The sequence below is a fragment of the Hemitrygon akajei genome, chromosome 10 (genome assembly GCF_048418815.1).
Source record: "Hemitrygon akajei chromosome 10, sHemAka1.3, whole genome shotgun sequence".
Classification (NCBI taxonomy): domain Eukaryota; kingdom Metazoa; phylum Chordata; class Chondrichthyes; order Myliobatiformes; family Dasyatidae; genus Hemitrygon; species Hemitrygon akajei.
The window spans coordinates 88,590,154-88,606,112 of NC_133133.1; the positions used below are offsets into that span (position 1 = coordinate 88,590,154).

A 15,959-nucleotide genomic window follows, 5' to 3' on the forward strand; every position below is an offset into this window, starting at 1 on the left:
GCTCTTAAATACCCCTAGTGTTTTAGCCTCCACCACCATCACTGGTAAGTTATTCCAGGCACCCACAACCCTCTGTGTAAAAAAACTTACCCTTGATGCCTCCCTAAACTTCCTTCCCTTAACTTTATACATATGCCCTCTGGTGTTTGCTATTTGTGCCCTGGGAAACAGGTACTGGCTATCCATCCTGTCTATGCCTCTCATAATCTTGTAGACCTCTATCAAGTCCCCTCTCATTCTTCGACGCTCCAAAGAGAAAAGTCCCAGCTCTGCTAACCTTGCTTCATATGACTTGTAATCCAATCCAGGCAACATCCCGGTAAAGCTCCTCTGCACCTCCTCCATAGCTTCAACATCCTTCCTCTAATGAGGTGACCAGAACTGAACACAATACTCTAAGTGTGGTCTCACCAGAGATTTGTAGAGTTGCAACATGACCTCTCTACTCTTGAACTCAATCCCCCTGTTAATGAAACCTAGCATCCCATAGGCCTTCTTAACTATCCTATCAACCTGTGCAGCGACCTTCAGGGATTTATGGATTTAAACCCCAAGGCCCCTCTGTTCATCCACACTCTTAACCCTATACTCAGCCTTCTGGTTTGTCCTTCCAAAATTCATCACCTCACACTTGTCTGGATTGAACTCCACTTGCCACTTTTCTGCCCAACTCTGCATCCTGTCTATATCCTCTTGTAACCTTCGTCAACCTACAGCTCCATCCACAACTCCTCCAATCTTTGTGTCATCTGCAAACTTACTCACTCATCCTTCCGCCTCTTCGTCCAGGTCATTTATAAAAATCTCAAAGACCAGGGGTCCCAGGACAGATCCTTGTGGTACTCCACTAGTCACCAACCTCCAGGCACAATACTTTCCTTCATCTACTACCCTCTGCTTTATTCCTGTAAGCCAATTTTTTATCCAAACATCCAAGGTTCCACTGATCCCATGCCTCATGATTTTCTGGATGATTCTCTTGTGGGGGACAAGTAGTTATTTTTTCAGATATATAAAGAGGAATAGAGAGGCAAAAGTGGATATTGGATTGCTGGACAATGATGCTGAATAGGTAGTAATGGGGCCAAAGAAATAGTGAACAAACTTAATAAGTATTTTGTGTCAGTCTTCACTGTGGAAAACACCAGCAGAATGCCAAAAATTTGAGAATACCAGGGGCAGAAAGGAGTGTATTAGCTGCTATTAAGGAGAAGATGCTTGGGAAGCTGAAAGGTCTGAAGGTAGCTAAGTCACTTTGATCAGATGGACTGCACCCCAGGCTTCTGATAAAATTTGCTGAAGAGGCTGTGGAGGCATTAGTAATGACCATTCAAGAACCACTACATTCTGGAATGGTTCTAGAGGACCAGAAAACTGCAAATGTTACTCCACTCTTTAAGAAGGGAGAGAGGAGAACAAAGGAAATCATAGGTCAGTTATCCTGACTTTACTAGTTGGGAAAATATTGGAGTCTATTATTAAGGATGAGGTTTCTGGGTACATGGAGGCACATGATCAAGTAGGCCAATATCAGCATGGTTTCCTTAAGGGAAAGTATTGCCTGACAAATCTGTTGGAATTCTTTGAGGAAGTAACAAGCAGGATAGTCAAAGGAGAGTCAGTGAATATTGTTCACTTGGATTTTCAGAAGGTCTTATTAAGGTAGAATCTCATGTTATTACAGAAAATATACTAGAATGGATAAAAAATCAGCTGACTGGCTGGAGGCAAAGAGTTGGAATAAAAGGTGTCTTTTCTGGTTGACTGCCTATCATTAAAAGATGTTCCTCAGAGGTCAGTGTTAGAACCGCTTCTTTTCACAGTATATGTCAATGATTTGGATGGCTTTGTGGCAAAGTTTGCAGATGATATGAAGATAAAGTTAGGAGCAGGTAGTATTGAAGAAACAGGGAGTCTTCAGAAGACTTAGACAGATAGGGAGAATATGCAAAGAAGTGGCACATGGAATAAATGTGGGAAGTGTATGGTCATGCACTTTGGTAGAAGGAATAAAGGCATAGACCATTTTCTAAATGGGTAGAAAATTTAAAAATTAGTGGTGCAAATTGACTTGGGAGTCCTCGTACAGAATTCCCAAAAGGCTAATTGGCAGCTGGACTTGGTGGTGAGGAAGGCAAGTGCAAAGTTTACAATCATTTCGTGAGATCTAGAATACAAATGCAAGGATATTGTGCTGAGGGTTTATAAGGTATTGGTCAGACTGGACGTGGAGTATTGTGAGAATTTTTGGTCCCTTATCTTAGAAAAGATGTGCTGGAATTGGAGAGGACCCAGAGGAGATTCACAAGAATGATTCCAGGAATGGAAGTTTTAACTTATCAGGAGCATTTAATGGCTCTAAGCCTGTACTCACTGGAGATTTAAATACTATCGGGGATCTCATTGAAATCTATCAAATATTGAAAGGCCTAGATAGAGTGGAGGTGGGGAGGATGCTTCCTATAGTGGCGTAGTTTAGGATCAGAATGCACAGATTCAGAATAGAGAGATGTTCATTAAGAACAGAGTTGAAGAGGAATTTCTTGAACCAGAGAGTAGTGAATCTGTGGAATTCATTGCTACAAATGGTTGTGGAGGCCAAGTCTTTGGGAAAATTTCAAGCAGAGCTTGATAGCTTCTTGAATATTAGGGGTGTCAGAGGTTATGTGGGGAAGGCAGGAGAATGGGTTGAGAAGGATAATAAATCAACCATGATGGAATGAAGAGGCAGATTCGATGGGCCAAATAGCCTGCCCTACAGCCATGTCTATGGTCTCATGGTCTTTGGCTGCAGTATACTCCCCAATTACTTCATGCTCTTTAAAATGTTTGGCAATGGGAAGTTCTGCTTGTGGCCGATTGAGGTGAGGTACTTAACGAAGCAGTCCCCTAATTTACAATGGGTCTCACCACTGTAGAGGAGGCCACATCCAAAGCATCGGACACAAAAGATGACCCCAGCAGATTCACAGGTGAAGTGTAGCCTCACCTGGAAGAACTGTTTGAAGCTCTGAATGGAGGAGAGGAAGGAGGCCAAAAGCAGAATTTCCCGGTGGCTTAACATTTTAATTCTGATTCCCATACTCATTCCAACATGGCAGTCCATAGACTCAGGGTAGAGGAACAACACCTTATACTCTGTCTGTGTAGTTTCCATCTAAATGGCATGAATATCGATTTCTCCTTCAGGTAAAAGGAAATTCCCTCCCCCTCCCCTCTTCTTCTATTCCCCACTTAAGCCTCTTACCTCTTCTCACCTACTATCACCTCCCCCTGGGTCCCCTCCTCCTTCTCTTTCTCCTATGGTCCACTCTCCTCTCCTATCAGATTCCTTCCTCTTCAGCCCATAACTTTTCCCACCCATTTGACCTATTACCTTCTAGCTATCCTCCTTTCCCTCCTCCCACATTTTTATTCTGCTGTCTTGTCCCTTCCTTTTGACTCCTGAAGAAGGGTCTTGGCCTGAAACATCAACTATTTATTCATTCCTATAGATGTTGCCTGACCTGCTGAGTTCTCCAGCATTTTGTGTGTTTTGCTTTGGATTTATAGCATCTACAGATTTTCTTGTGTTCATCTAAATACACTACACCTACAACTTGCCCTCTATCAACTCTCCTTCACATCTTCAAACAATTGTCAAATTTCTTCCAACGACTCAAGCAATTTGAAAACTAAACTCAGCAATAGGTCTCTTCATCACTTGGAGCTGTTTCTGATCCCTCCAAAAAAAATGAATGTGGAAACAATACCCGAACCAGGTTTCATTTCGGCAGAGATGTTCAGGACTCTACACCATGAACACCCTGGTTGTTGGAGTGTAGTTGCACCAACAAGAGGTATATTGCTGACCACAACTTCAAAACATCTACTTCCACTGAGAAATTCTCTTTGCATGGGGCTATGCCGATATTTCTGAGCAGGATTCAAACCTATGTGAATGCTGAAATGTCATAATGCCACCATTACAAGTTATAGTGTAATCTACATCATTTGGATGTGCTACGTCAAATTCTCATGGCTCACAGGGACCTGAGTGCACATTAGGTTGATACTTCACTGCAGCACTGAAGATGTGCTGTGTTTCAAGTAATTCCATGGTCACATTACCATACAGTAATCCAAAGTCACACTCTAAAGAAGAGCAAGAGAATTCTTTACATATCTCAAATTTCCCTCATTGCTTCCTTGACCATTAACACTAAAATAGGTATGAGTTTTTATAACACGTGTATTATTGATATACAAGGATACTCTGGGTTAATTTGCTGATGTGATGAATTTGCCTCTAGTGTTAATCATGCTTCACTTTCATCTTTAACAGCCAGTTATTCCAACGAGTCCTACAAGCAGCTCCACAACACCAACTAGCACCATTGGCATGTCATCAAAGTATGACAGTTCCACACTTCATGATGTCTTCATTCTATCTCCTCTTTCAGGAATGTACAGTCCCAGGTGAGTCCTTACAGAAGGGAATTCCTGCTCTATGTTAAGTAATAGCCAATCATTACTCTCATTGAAGATCTAACTTTTAACTATTTCGAATGAACTATTTCTGAATATTTTAAGATTAATAGTTACCATTGTGTTTTTAGGAAATGCCCTACTGGTGAAGATGATTGTGTATAACATATTGTTTTATCCAGTGTTTCTGTGTGTCTTGAGATTGCCATGTCATTAAGCATTATTTATAACAGTTTTCAATGTACAGTGAACACAAATGCTGCTGAAAAGTTTATAAACCAGAACAATCTTTTAAACTCATAGAGTCCTACAGCACAGAAACATTCTTCAGTCCAACTGTTGCATGCCAACCATGATCCCCATTCTATTTGTCTGAGTTTGGCCCATTTCCCCCAAAACCCTTTTTTATCTATGTACTGTGGTTGTCCAAATGCCTTTCTGCTGACAACCCTCTGGGTGAAAAATTTCCCTCTCATGTTCCCATGAAGTCGTTTTCTTCTCACCAACATCTTGGAGAATCTCTATTGTCCCAACAAGTTGATGCGATCACAAGGAAGGCACAACAAAGTTGGTTTTACCTTTGTTGGTTGTGCCAACAAAGTCCTGATGGTTTATAAAACTCATCAGGAGTTTCAGGAGATTTGGGGCATCACTAAATACTCTTAGACATTTCTATAAAAATGGAAAGCCTGATATGGAACCTCCAATGCACAAGATTACATGAGGGTTGTAGTCTCAGCCAACTCCATCATGAGCAAAACCATCCTCAACTTCAAGGACATCTTCAAGAAGAGGTATTGCAAGAACTCCATGTTATGGACTCTTTATTAAGGACCCTCACTATCAGGGACATGCCCTCTTTGGTACTACCATCAGGGAGGAGGTACAGGAGCCTGAAAAGCCACACTCAAAGCCACAATCTTCCACTCCACCATCAATTTCTGAACAGTCTGTGAACACATGAACATTACCTCATTATTCTTTTTTTTTGCACTTCTTATTTATTTTGTAATTTATAGACATTTTCTGTCTTTGTTCTCAACTGCTGGTGCAAAACAACAAACTTCATGTCCAATAACACAGTGATAATGAACCTGATTCTGTTTCTAAACTTTACACTTTTTACACCAACTGACATGCCAAATGATGGCTGTTAAACTTGCATTGGCTTCTTGTTGGTTTTTGACCTCTTTTCCCTTTTCTTTAAGGGATGAATTGGGGATAGTGCCTTGTGACGATTTTGGCAAGTATGGGATGGCAAAGGCTGGAATTAAAGGCTCCGAAACTTCCAGTTACTTTCTGGACCATGAGAGTGGAAAATATTACACACTAATGGAAGGAGAGGGCCTGGCCATGAGTTCTGAGTATGAGAGAGGAAGAGCAACTGGTCTCCGGAGAAGAGAGAAAACTCCAACTCATGGTAACTTATGTATCTTGTAGCAGTTTGCTTTTATCATAAATGACTATATTTTCCTGTGGTTGATCTTTGAGATCCATCTGTTCTTCTGGGACTTCTATATAATATCGAAGGTTTTACAGAAGAAAACAAAGTAAGAAGAAGAATTCCCAAAGTATTGTAGAAACACACAGAAAATGCTAGAGGAACTCAGCAGGCCAGGCAGCATCTATGGAAAAGAGTAGAGTCGATGCTTCGGGCTGAGACCTTTCTGCAGAACTGGAGAAAAGAAAGATGAGGAGTCAGAATAAGAAAGTGGCGGGAGAGAAGGAAACACCACAAGGTGACAGGTGAAACTGGAAGTGGGGAGGGGTGAAGCAAGCTGGAAAGCTGATTGGTGAAAGAGATACAGGGCTGAAGAAAGGGAATCTGATTGGAGAGGACAGAAGGCCATGGAAGAAAGAAAAGGGGGAGGAGCACCAGAGAGAGGTGATGGGCAGGAAAGGAGATAATGTGAGAGGAGAAAATGGGAATGGTGAGGGAGAGGGTTGGGGGAGATTACCAGAAGTTTGAGAGATCGATGTTCATGCCATCAGGTTGGAAGCTACCCAGACAAAATATAAAGGTGTTGCTCCCTCCAACCTGAGTATGGTCTCATTGCAACAGTAGAGGAGGCCATGGACTAACATGTCAGAAAAGGATTGTAAATATTTTGATTATATTGTATATGGAGTTCTTTATTCCAACTAACTTAATTCAAGACTCTTTGGCTGAATCTATCCCAGATGTTAATCATTGCAACGTGATTATATTAAGAATGACTCTTGATGATGTGTAGTGGGAAATTTGGAGAAGGCACAAACAGACAAATTTTCCAAATTGCACACAAGTTAAAATCCAGCCTCATCATTGAACCTCTTGCATATAAACTCGTGCAATTTAGACACATTAAGACCTATTTCCGAATCCTTCATTCCCCACACCGACCTTCACATAAGCTAGCCATGCAGTCTCGTGAGAGGGTCAAAAATAATATATACAGTGCCTATAAAAAGTATTCATCCTCTTGGAAGTTTTCACGTATTATTGTTTTACAACATTGAATCACAGTGGATTTAATTTGGCTTTTCTTGGCACTGATCAACTAAATAAGAATTCTTTTGTATCAAAGTGAAAACAGGTCTCTACAAAGTGATCTCAGTTAACTACAAATATAAAACACAAAATAGTTGATTGCGTAAGTATTCACCCCCTTTCATATGACACACCAAATCATCACTGGTGCAGCCAATTGGTTTTAGAAGTCTCATAATTAGTTAGATGAAGACAGGTGTTTCAATTGATAGTTGTAAAAGTGCACCTGTATCTGGAAGGTCCAACTGCTGGTGAGTCAGTATCCTGGAAAAAACTACACCAGGAAGACAAAAGAACACTCCAAACAACTCTGCAATAAAAGGTTATTGAAAAGCACAAGTCAGGAGATGGATACAAGAAAATTTCCAAGACACTGAATATTCCTTGGAGTACAATTAAGTCAGTCATCAAGAAATAGAAAGAATATGGCAATATGGCAGAGCTGTAAATCTGCCTAGAGCAGGCCATCCTCAAAAACTGAGAGACTGTTCAAGAAGGGGACTAGTGAAGGAGGCCACCAAAAGGCCTGTGACAACTCTGGGGGAGCTGCAAGCTTCAGTGGCTGAGATGGGAGAGACTGCACATACAACAACTGTTGCCCGAGTGCTTCACCAGTCGCAGCTTAATGGGAGAGTGGCAAAGAGAAAGCCACTGTTGAAAAAACTCACATGAAATCTCAGCTAGAGTTTGCCAGAGGGCATGTGGGAGACTCTGAAGTGAGCTGGAAAAATGTTCTATGGTTTGATGAAACCAAAATCGGGCTTTTTGGCCATCAGACTAAACTCTATTTTTGGTGTAACCCAAACCCCACACATCATCAAAAACACGCCATTCCTGCCATGAAGCAAGGTGGTGGCCGCATCATGCTGTGGGGATGCTTCACTGCAGCAGGTCCTGGAAGGCTTGTGAAGGTAGAGGGTAAAATGAATGCAACAAAATACAGGAAAATCCTGAAGGAAAACCTGATGCAGTCTGCAAGAAAACTGTGACTTAGGAGTAGATTTGTTTTCCAACAAGACAATGACCCCAAACATAAAGCCAAGCTATACCGGACACAACAAAGTTAATGTCCTGGAATGGCCAAGTCAGAGTCCAGACCTCAATCCAATTGAGAATTGGCGGCTGGACTTGAAAAGGGATGTTCACTCACAATCCCCATGCAATCTGACAGAACTTGAACAATTTAGTAAAGAAGAATAAGGAAAAAATGGCAGTGTCCAGATGTGCAAAGCTGATAGAGACCTATCCACACAGACTCAAGGCTATAATTGCTGCCAAAGGTGCATCTACTAAATACTGACTTGAAGGTGGTGAGTACTAATGAAATCAATTACTTTGTGGTTTATATATGTAATTCTTTGAGCTCATAGGACTAGATGTTTCAATCCCTTTGATAAGCAGATCCTAACTCAGGTCATAGCATAGACATTTTGAGATGGGACATGGTGGGTGGCAGATGCTTCCCAGGGATCATCAGGTGGACACCCCCACCCCTCTTGGATGTTTCATCAATTTAAGCCTACTACATCTCCAGATGGCCCAACAGTGTGACCCGGCATCCCAGGTGCACCCCACTTCACATCTGGCCACCCATGGGTCATTTTAGGGCCCAGCTGCCGTCACCCCCTCTTCATCCATAATGAGTGTCTGCTTCGCTCGGCTGCCTCTGATTGTTCTTTTATAACTTGCTGCTGGCCCTGGCCTCGGACTCCCAATCCCTTCAGCAATCTGACTCTGGAAGTAGCCACAAATCCTCTGCAGCCAACCTGTACTGGGAAAACCTGCACCTTCCATCCATGATGCTCAGCATCTGGGCAAAAATTATTTTGTAGTTTATATCTGTAATTAATTCAGATCACTTTGTAGAGATCTATTTTCACTTTGACACAAAAGAGTCTTTTTCTGTTGATCAGTGTCAAAAAAAGCCAAATTAAATCCACTGAGATTCAATGTTGTAAAACAACAAAACATTAAAACTTCCAGGGGGCGGTGAATACTTTTTAAAGACACTGTACATGACCCCTGGAAAATTGTTAATTGCCAAGCTGTTCAAACACAGTCACTGTGTGAGAGAAACATTCTGCAATGTCAGTAGCCACACCCAGGAAGCACCTTGCTCTATTCTGAGGTACTTGCCACTCACATCCAGCCTTTCCATATTGGAAATAATTTCATGATTTGAGTTTGGAGAAGGAAGGCTGAGAATCGGAACAGGAGTGCTGCGGGAGCCATTTTGATTTCTTCTTCTCATCGGGGTTAAGAGAGGCGGGACTGCGCAGGTGTGTGACGTCGGGCAGTGAAGCACGGAAGATTTAAAAGGACAGAAATCCTGATTTGGGTTTAATTTGGAGAAGGAAGTCTGAGAATCAGAACGGGAGTGCTGCGGGAGCCATTTTGATTTTTTCTTCTCATCGGGGTTAAGAGAGGTGGGATTGCGCAGGCGTGTGATGTCGGACAGTGAAGCGCAGAAGATTTAAGAGGAACACAGCCTTATACAGTGGGCAGTGGAGTGAGCTGAGAGCAGAGTGAGGGCTTAAGGGCTTTGGATCAACGGGCTTAGGCAGAAACGGGCAAGGCAAGGTAGGTTTAGTTTTCAATTTTTCCTGTTATTTGAGGAAAGGGGGAATTATGAGTGTGAGGGCAGCTTGTTGTTCTCAGTGCCGGATGTGGAAGGTCCTGGAGTCTCCTAGCCTCCTGGATGTCCATATCTGCACCAGGTACGCCAAGCTACAGCTCCTAAGGGAGCATGTTAGGGAACTGGAGCTGCAGCTCGATGACCTTCGTCTGGTCAGGGAGAGTGAGGAGTTGATGGAGAGGAGTTACAGGCAGGTGGTAACACCAGGGCCACGGGAGGCAGACAAGTGGGTCATGGTTAGGAGGAGGAAGGGGAAGAGTCAGGTACTAGTGAGTACCCCAGTGGCTGTACCCTTGACAATAAGTACTCCAGGTTGAGTACTGTTGGGGGGGTGGAACAGCCTACCTGGGGGAAGCGGCAGTGGCCATGTCTCTGACAGAGTCTGGCCTTGTGGCTCAGAAGGGTAGGGAAAGGAAAAGGAAGGCAGTAGTAATAAGGGACTCGATAGCTAGGGGGTCAGATAAACGATTCTGAAGACACAGTCAGGAGACACGGATGGTAGTTTGCCTCCCTGGTGCCAGGGTCCAGGATGTTTCTGATCACATCCAAGATATCCTGAAGTGGGAGGGTGAGGAGCCAGAGGTTGTGGTACATATAGGTACCAATGACATAGGCAGGAAAAGGGAAGAGGTCCTGAAAGGAGAATATAGGGAGTGAGGACGGGAGTTGAGAAGAAGGACCACAAAGGTAGTAATCTTAGGATTACTGCCTGTGCCATGTGACGGTGAGAGTAGGAATGGAATGAGGTGGAGGATAAATGTGTGGCTGAGGGATTGGAGCAAGGGGCAGGGATTAAAGTTTCTGGATCATTGGGACCTTTTTGGGGCAGGTGTGACCTGTACAAAAAGGACGGGTTGCACTTGAATCCTAGGGGGACCAATATCCTGATGGGGAGATTTGCTAAGGCTACTGAGGAGACTTCAAACTAGAATGGTTGGGGGGTGGGAATCAAATTGAAGAGTCTAGGAGAGAGGAGGTTAGTACACAAATAGAGAAAGCTTGTAGACAGTGTGTGAGGGAGGATAGGCAGATGATAGAGAAAGGGAGTGCTCAGACCAAAGATGTAGGGCAGAAGGAAGAAGAAAAAGATAGTAAAGTTGTTTGCACCATTAGGGATAAACAGAGAGTAAGAAGTGGAGAATTTCTTAAATGCATTTATTTTAATGCTAGGAGCATTGTAAGAAAGGTGGATGAGCTTAGAGCATGGATTGATACCTGGAAATATGATGTTGTAGCTATTAGTGAAACATGGGTGCAGGAGGGATGTGATTGGCAACTAAATATTCCTGGATTTCATTGCTTCAGGTGTGATAGAATCGGAGGGACAAGAGGGGGAGGTGTTGCATTGCTTGTCAGAGAAAATATTACACCAGTGCTTTGGCAGGATAGATTAGAGAGCTCATCTAGGGAGACTATTTGGGTGGAATTGAGGGATGGGAAAGGTGTAGTAACACTTATAAGGATGTATTATAGACCACCTAATGGGGTGCAAGAATTGGAGGAGCAAATTTGTAAGGAGATAGCAGATATTTGTAGTAAGCACAAGGTTGTGATTGTGGGAGATTTTAATTTTCCACAGATAGACTGGGAAGCCCATTCTGTAAAAGGGCTGGATGGTTTGGAGTTTGTAAAATGTGTGCAGGATAGTTTTTTGCAGCAATACATAGAGGTACCAACTAGAGAAGGGGCAGTGTTGGATCACCTGTTAGGGAATGAGATAGGTCAGGTGACGGAGGTATATGTTGGGGGGCACTTCGGGTCCAGTGATCACAATGCCATTAGTTTCAATATAATTATGGAGAAGAATAAGACTGGACCCAGGGTTGAGATTTTTGATTGGAGAAAGGCTAACTTTGAGGAGATGTGAAAGGATTTAGAAGGAGTGGATTGGGACAATTTGTTTTATGGGAAGGATGTAATAGAGAAATGGAGGTCATTTCTCCATTAGGTGAAATTTTGAGGGTACAGAATCTTTATGATCCTGTTAGGTTGAAAGGAAAAGTTAAAAGTTTGAGAGAGTCATGGTTTTCAAGGGATATTGGAAACTTGGTTCAGAAAAAGAGAGATATCTACAATAAATATAAGCAGCATGAAGTAAATGAGGTGCTCGAAGAATATAAAGAATGTAAAAAGAATTTTAAGAGAGAGATTAGAAAAGCTAAAAGAAGATATGAGATTGCTTTGGCAAGTAAGGTGAAAATAAATCCAAAGGGTTTCTACAGTTATAGCAAAAGGATAGTGAGGGATAAAATTGCTCCCTTAGAGAATCAGAGTGCACAGCTATGTGTGGAGCCAAAAGAGATGGGGGAGATTTTGAACAATTTCTTTTCTTCAGTATTCACTAAGGATTGTGTAAGGTAAGGGAAACAAGTAAGGTAGTTATAGAAACTATGATGATTAAAGAAGAGGAAGTACTGGCGCTTTTAAAGAATATGAAAGTGGATAAGTCTCTGGGTCTTGACAGGATATTCCCTAGGACCTTGAGGGAAGTTAGTGTAGAAGTAGCAGGGGCTCTGACAGAAATATTTCAAATGTCATTAGAAACGGGGATGGTGCCGGAGGATTGGCGTATTGCTCATGTGGTTCCATTGTTTAAAAAGGGTTCTAAAAGTAAACCTAGCAATTATAGGCCTGTCAGTTTGATGTCACTGGTGGGTAAATTAATGGAAAGTATTCTTAGAGATGGTATGTATAATTATCTGGATAGACAGGGTCTGATTAGGAACAGTAAACATGGATTTGTGCGTGGAAGGTCGTGTTTCAGAAATCTTATTGAATTTTTTGAAGAGGTTACTAGGAAAGTTGATGAGGGTAAAGCAGTGGATGTTGTCTATATGGACTTCAGTAAGGCCTTTGACAAGGTTCCGCACGGAAGGTTATTTAGGAAGGTTCAATCGTTAGGTATTAATATTAAGTAGTAAAATGGATTCAACAGTGGCTGGATGGGAGATGCCAGAGATGGAGATGCCAGAGCTAGTGGTGGATAGCTGTTTGCCAGATTGGAGGCCGGTGACTAGTGGTGTGCCTCAGGGATCTGTACTGGGTCCAATGTTGTTTGTCATATACATTAATGATCTGGATGATGGGATGATAAATTGGATTAGTAAGTATGCAGATGATACTAAGATAGTTGGCGTTATGGATAACGAAGCAGGTTTTCAAAGCTTGCAGAGAGATTTAGGCCAGTTAGAAGAGTGGGCTGAAAGATGGCAGATGGAATTTAATGCTGATAAGTGTGAGGTGCTACATTTTGGTAGGACTAATCAAAATAGGACATACATGGTAAATGGTAGGGCATTGAGGAATGCAGTAGAACAGAGTGATCTAGGAATAATGGTGCATAGTTCCCTGAAGGTGGAATCTCATGTGGATAGGGTGATGAAGAAAGCTTTTGGTATGCTGGCCTTTATAAATCAGAGCATTGAGTATAGGAGTTGGGATGTAATGTTAAAATTCTACAAGGCATTGGTGAGGCCAATATTGAAGTATTGTGTACAGTTCTGGTCACTGAATTATAGGAAAGATGTCAAAAAAATAAAGAGAGTACAGAGAAGATTTACTAGAATGTTACCTGGGTTTCAGCACCTAAGTTACAGAGAAAGGTTGAACAAGTTAGGTCTTTATTCTTTGGAGCGTAGAAGGTTGAGGGGGGACTTGGTAAAGGTATTTAAAATTATGAGGGGGTTAGATAGATTTGACGTGGTTAGGCTTTTTCTATTGAGAGTAGGGGAGATTCAAACAAGAGGACATGAGTTGAGAGTTAGGGGGCAAAAGTTTAAGGGTAACACGAGGGGGAACTTCTTTACTCAGAGAGTGGAAGGTATGTGAAACGAGCTTCCAGTAGAAGTGGTAGAGGCAGGCCTGACATTGTCATTTTAAAAAAATTGGATAGGTATATGGACAGGAAAGGAATGGAGGGTTATGGGCTGAGTGCAGGTCGGTGGGACTAGGTGAGAGTGAGGGTTCGGCACGGACTAGAAGGGCCGAGATGGCCTGTTTCAGTGCTGTAATTGTTATATGGTTATATCTAATCCAGCTCTGTACATTCTATTAAAGCTTAAAACTGATACAGAGACTTTTCATGACTGCAATTCACACAAATCATTCCTGCATGTACAGTACTGCCACCCATTTTACATTGGTAAGTGAGACAGATTGGCATGTCCTTCGGCAGTAAAGAAGGTGACTTTCTCATGGAGGATGAGGAAAGTATGCTACCCATGCTCCATTACACATCCTTTCTTTAATTCATCTCCACCTGAGCAAGCGTGATAAATCACAATGCAATGGTAAAATGGCATCCTGAAAATGCTCCACTAAATGTCCTCCAACAATCCAGATCTACTCTTTCTTTTCATCTCCTCCTCTCTACCCAGCTAACAACATCCACAAAAAGCAATATTAGATTTGTCAAATATGACTTACCTTTAATAAACAATGTTGATATTATTATCCTGAGAGCTCCAATGATATTCCAGTCCAGTTTAACCTCTGTATTTGAGACACTGTGGTATCAGAGTCATGGTTCTCAGCTAGCTGTCATTTTAAGTGGGCAAACCCAATGGTTCAGCCTTCTATGTGGATTCAGCCTTTGCCGATAGCTGACTGACCTGCATAATGCTAGAAAATGGCAACAATCCAAGCCAAATACCACACAAGCATCAACCAACGGTAACACCCGCCCCCCCCCCCCCCCCCATGTGCCTCAGTGCTCTCCTACACTCTGCTATTCCAGCAGGTGGTGGAAGGCTGCTGACACAGTGAAGGAAATGATGAAGGATCTGTTGGATAACCTCAAGCACCCCTGACCAAGAAGGGCTGATTTCAGGCTTCATTTTCTCAGTATGAATGGCGATGTGCTAGCAGGGAACAGCATGGGCACTGGTAAAATTGTACTTTACTTACGTTCAGCTCCAGTGTCTCAGTTGCTGATTTTCAGTGACTGCCACTTCTTGTAGATTTGCCAACGCCTGTGCAAGTTATGGTTCTTAGAAGAAGGGGCTAAGAGTGGGGAATACAGTGGATTGCCGCCAAATGACATTCGCAGCATATAAACTGGAGCAAATTGTGGAATGAGAGGGAAGTGGGATTGGAGAAGGTGAATTAGTTAAAAGGTCTAGTGTCCTATGATGGATATTTAGATTTATTTATTACCTGTAAGTGATAACATACAGTGGAATATGTAGTTTGCATTAACTGAAGGATGTACTGGGGGCAGCCTGTAGGTGTTGTCACACATTCTGGCAACAACACAGCACGCCCACAATGCTCAGCAGAACAACACAGAACACAACAAGCAACAAAACAACAGCCACAAAATAAACACCTTTCCTCCCATTCCCCACCCCCACCCACCCATATGCACGGACAGTCTTCCAGCTCCAGGACTGGCCTCCATTCTCCAGATTTCAGCTGCAGAGCTTCACCTTCTGGACTTCCAAATGACCTTCGGGCTTTGATCTTTAATATAAACCCCCAGACTAGCTGATGACAGGACCCCAGACTGCAGGCTCAAACTCCGGACATGCCGACTCACCAGCCCTCAGGCCTCCTCATGCTTCCTGCTCCCGTGGAATCCAATCCTGGGAGCCTCCAGTCTGGAACAGCACAACATCCATGGATGTCCTTCATAACCCGTCCACATCACTGGCCAAGCATGAAGCAGAACAGCAATGCCCACAATGTTGTCCTCCTGTGCGGAGTGGAGGCCCAGACTGCAGACGTTCTTCATCGCCAATCCATGAACCTGGACTTCAAGCACAGAGCTGAGGTCTGACCTGCAACTCCTTTACATCCATGTCCCTAAACCCTAATCTTACCTCTAGCTTCCCCACATCCATGTCCCTAAACCCTAATCTTACCTCTAGCTTCCCCACATCCATGTCCCTAAACCCTAATCTTACCTCTAGCTTCCCCACATCCATGTCCCTAAACCCTAATCTTACCTCTAGCTTCCCCACATCCTTGTCCTTAAACCCTAATTTTACCTCTAGCTTCCCCACATCCATGTCCCTAAACCCTAATCTTACCTCTAGCTTCCCCACATCCATGTCCCTAAACCCTAATCTTACCTCTAGCTTCCCCACATCCATGTCCCTAAACCCTAATCTTACCTCTAGCTTCCCCACATCCATGTCCCTAAACCCTAATCTTACCTCTAGCTTCCCCACATCCTTGTCCCTTAAATCTGACTTGACTCCCAACACCCCTCTCTGAACCCAAAACCCTGCCTAGGAGCTTAAGCAACAACTAAGGCTGCACCATAATCTCAATCAGGAGGTACAGAGACTGCAGCTTGGCACCAAATTGACCAGAAGTCATTAAGGT

The 15,959-nt window shown here is 42.9% G+C and overlaps 1 protein-coding gene across 2 annotated transcripts in view; it reads left to right on the plus strand.

Moving 5' to 3' along the window:
* Positions 1–15,959, plus strand: part of LOC140734522 (connector enhancer of kinase suppressor of ras 2) — a 1,506,781-nt gene that overhangs the window by 1,192,956 nt on the left and 297,866 nt on the right. For both annotated transcript variants that reach the window (XR_012100554.1, XM_073058598.1), the window contains exons 10-11: positions 4,325–4,458; positions 5,676–5,887. Coding sequence is in view for 1 of the 2 variants with exons in the window: in XM_073058598.1 (XP_072914699.1) it covers positions 4,325–4,458; positions 5,676–5,887 (346 nt within the window). In the remaining variant the exon portion in view is untranslated. The remainder of the gene's footprint in view (positions 1–4,324; positions 4,459–5,675; positions 5,888–15,959) is intronic.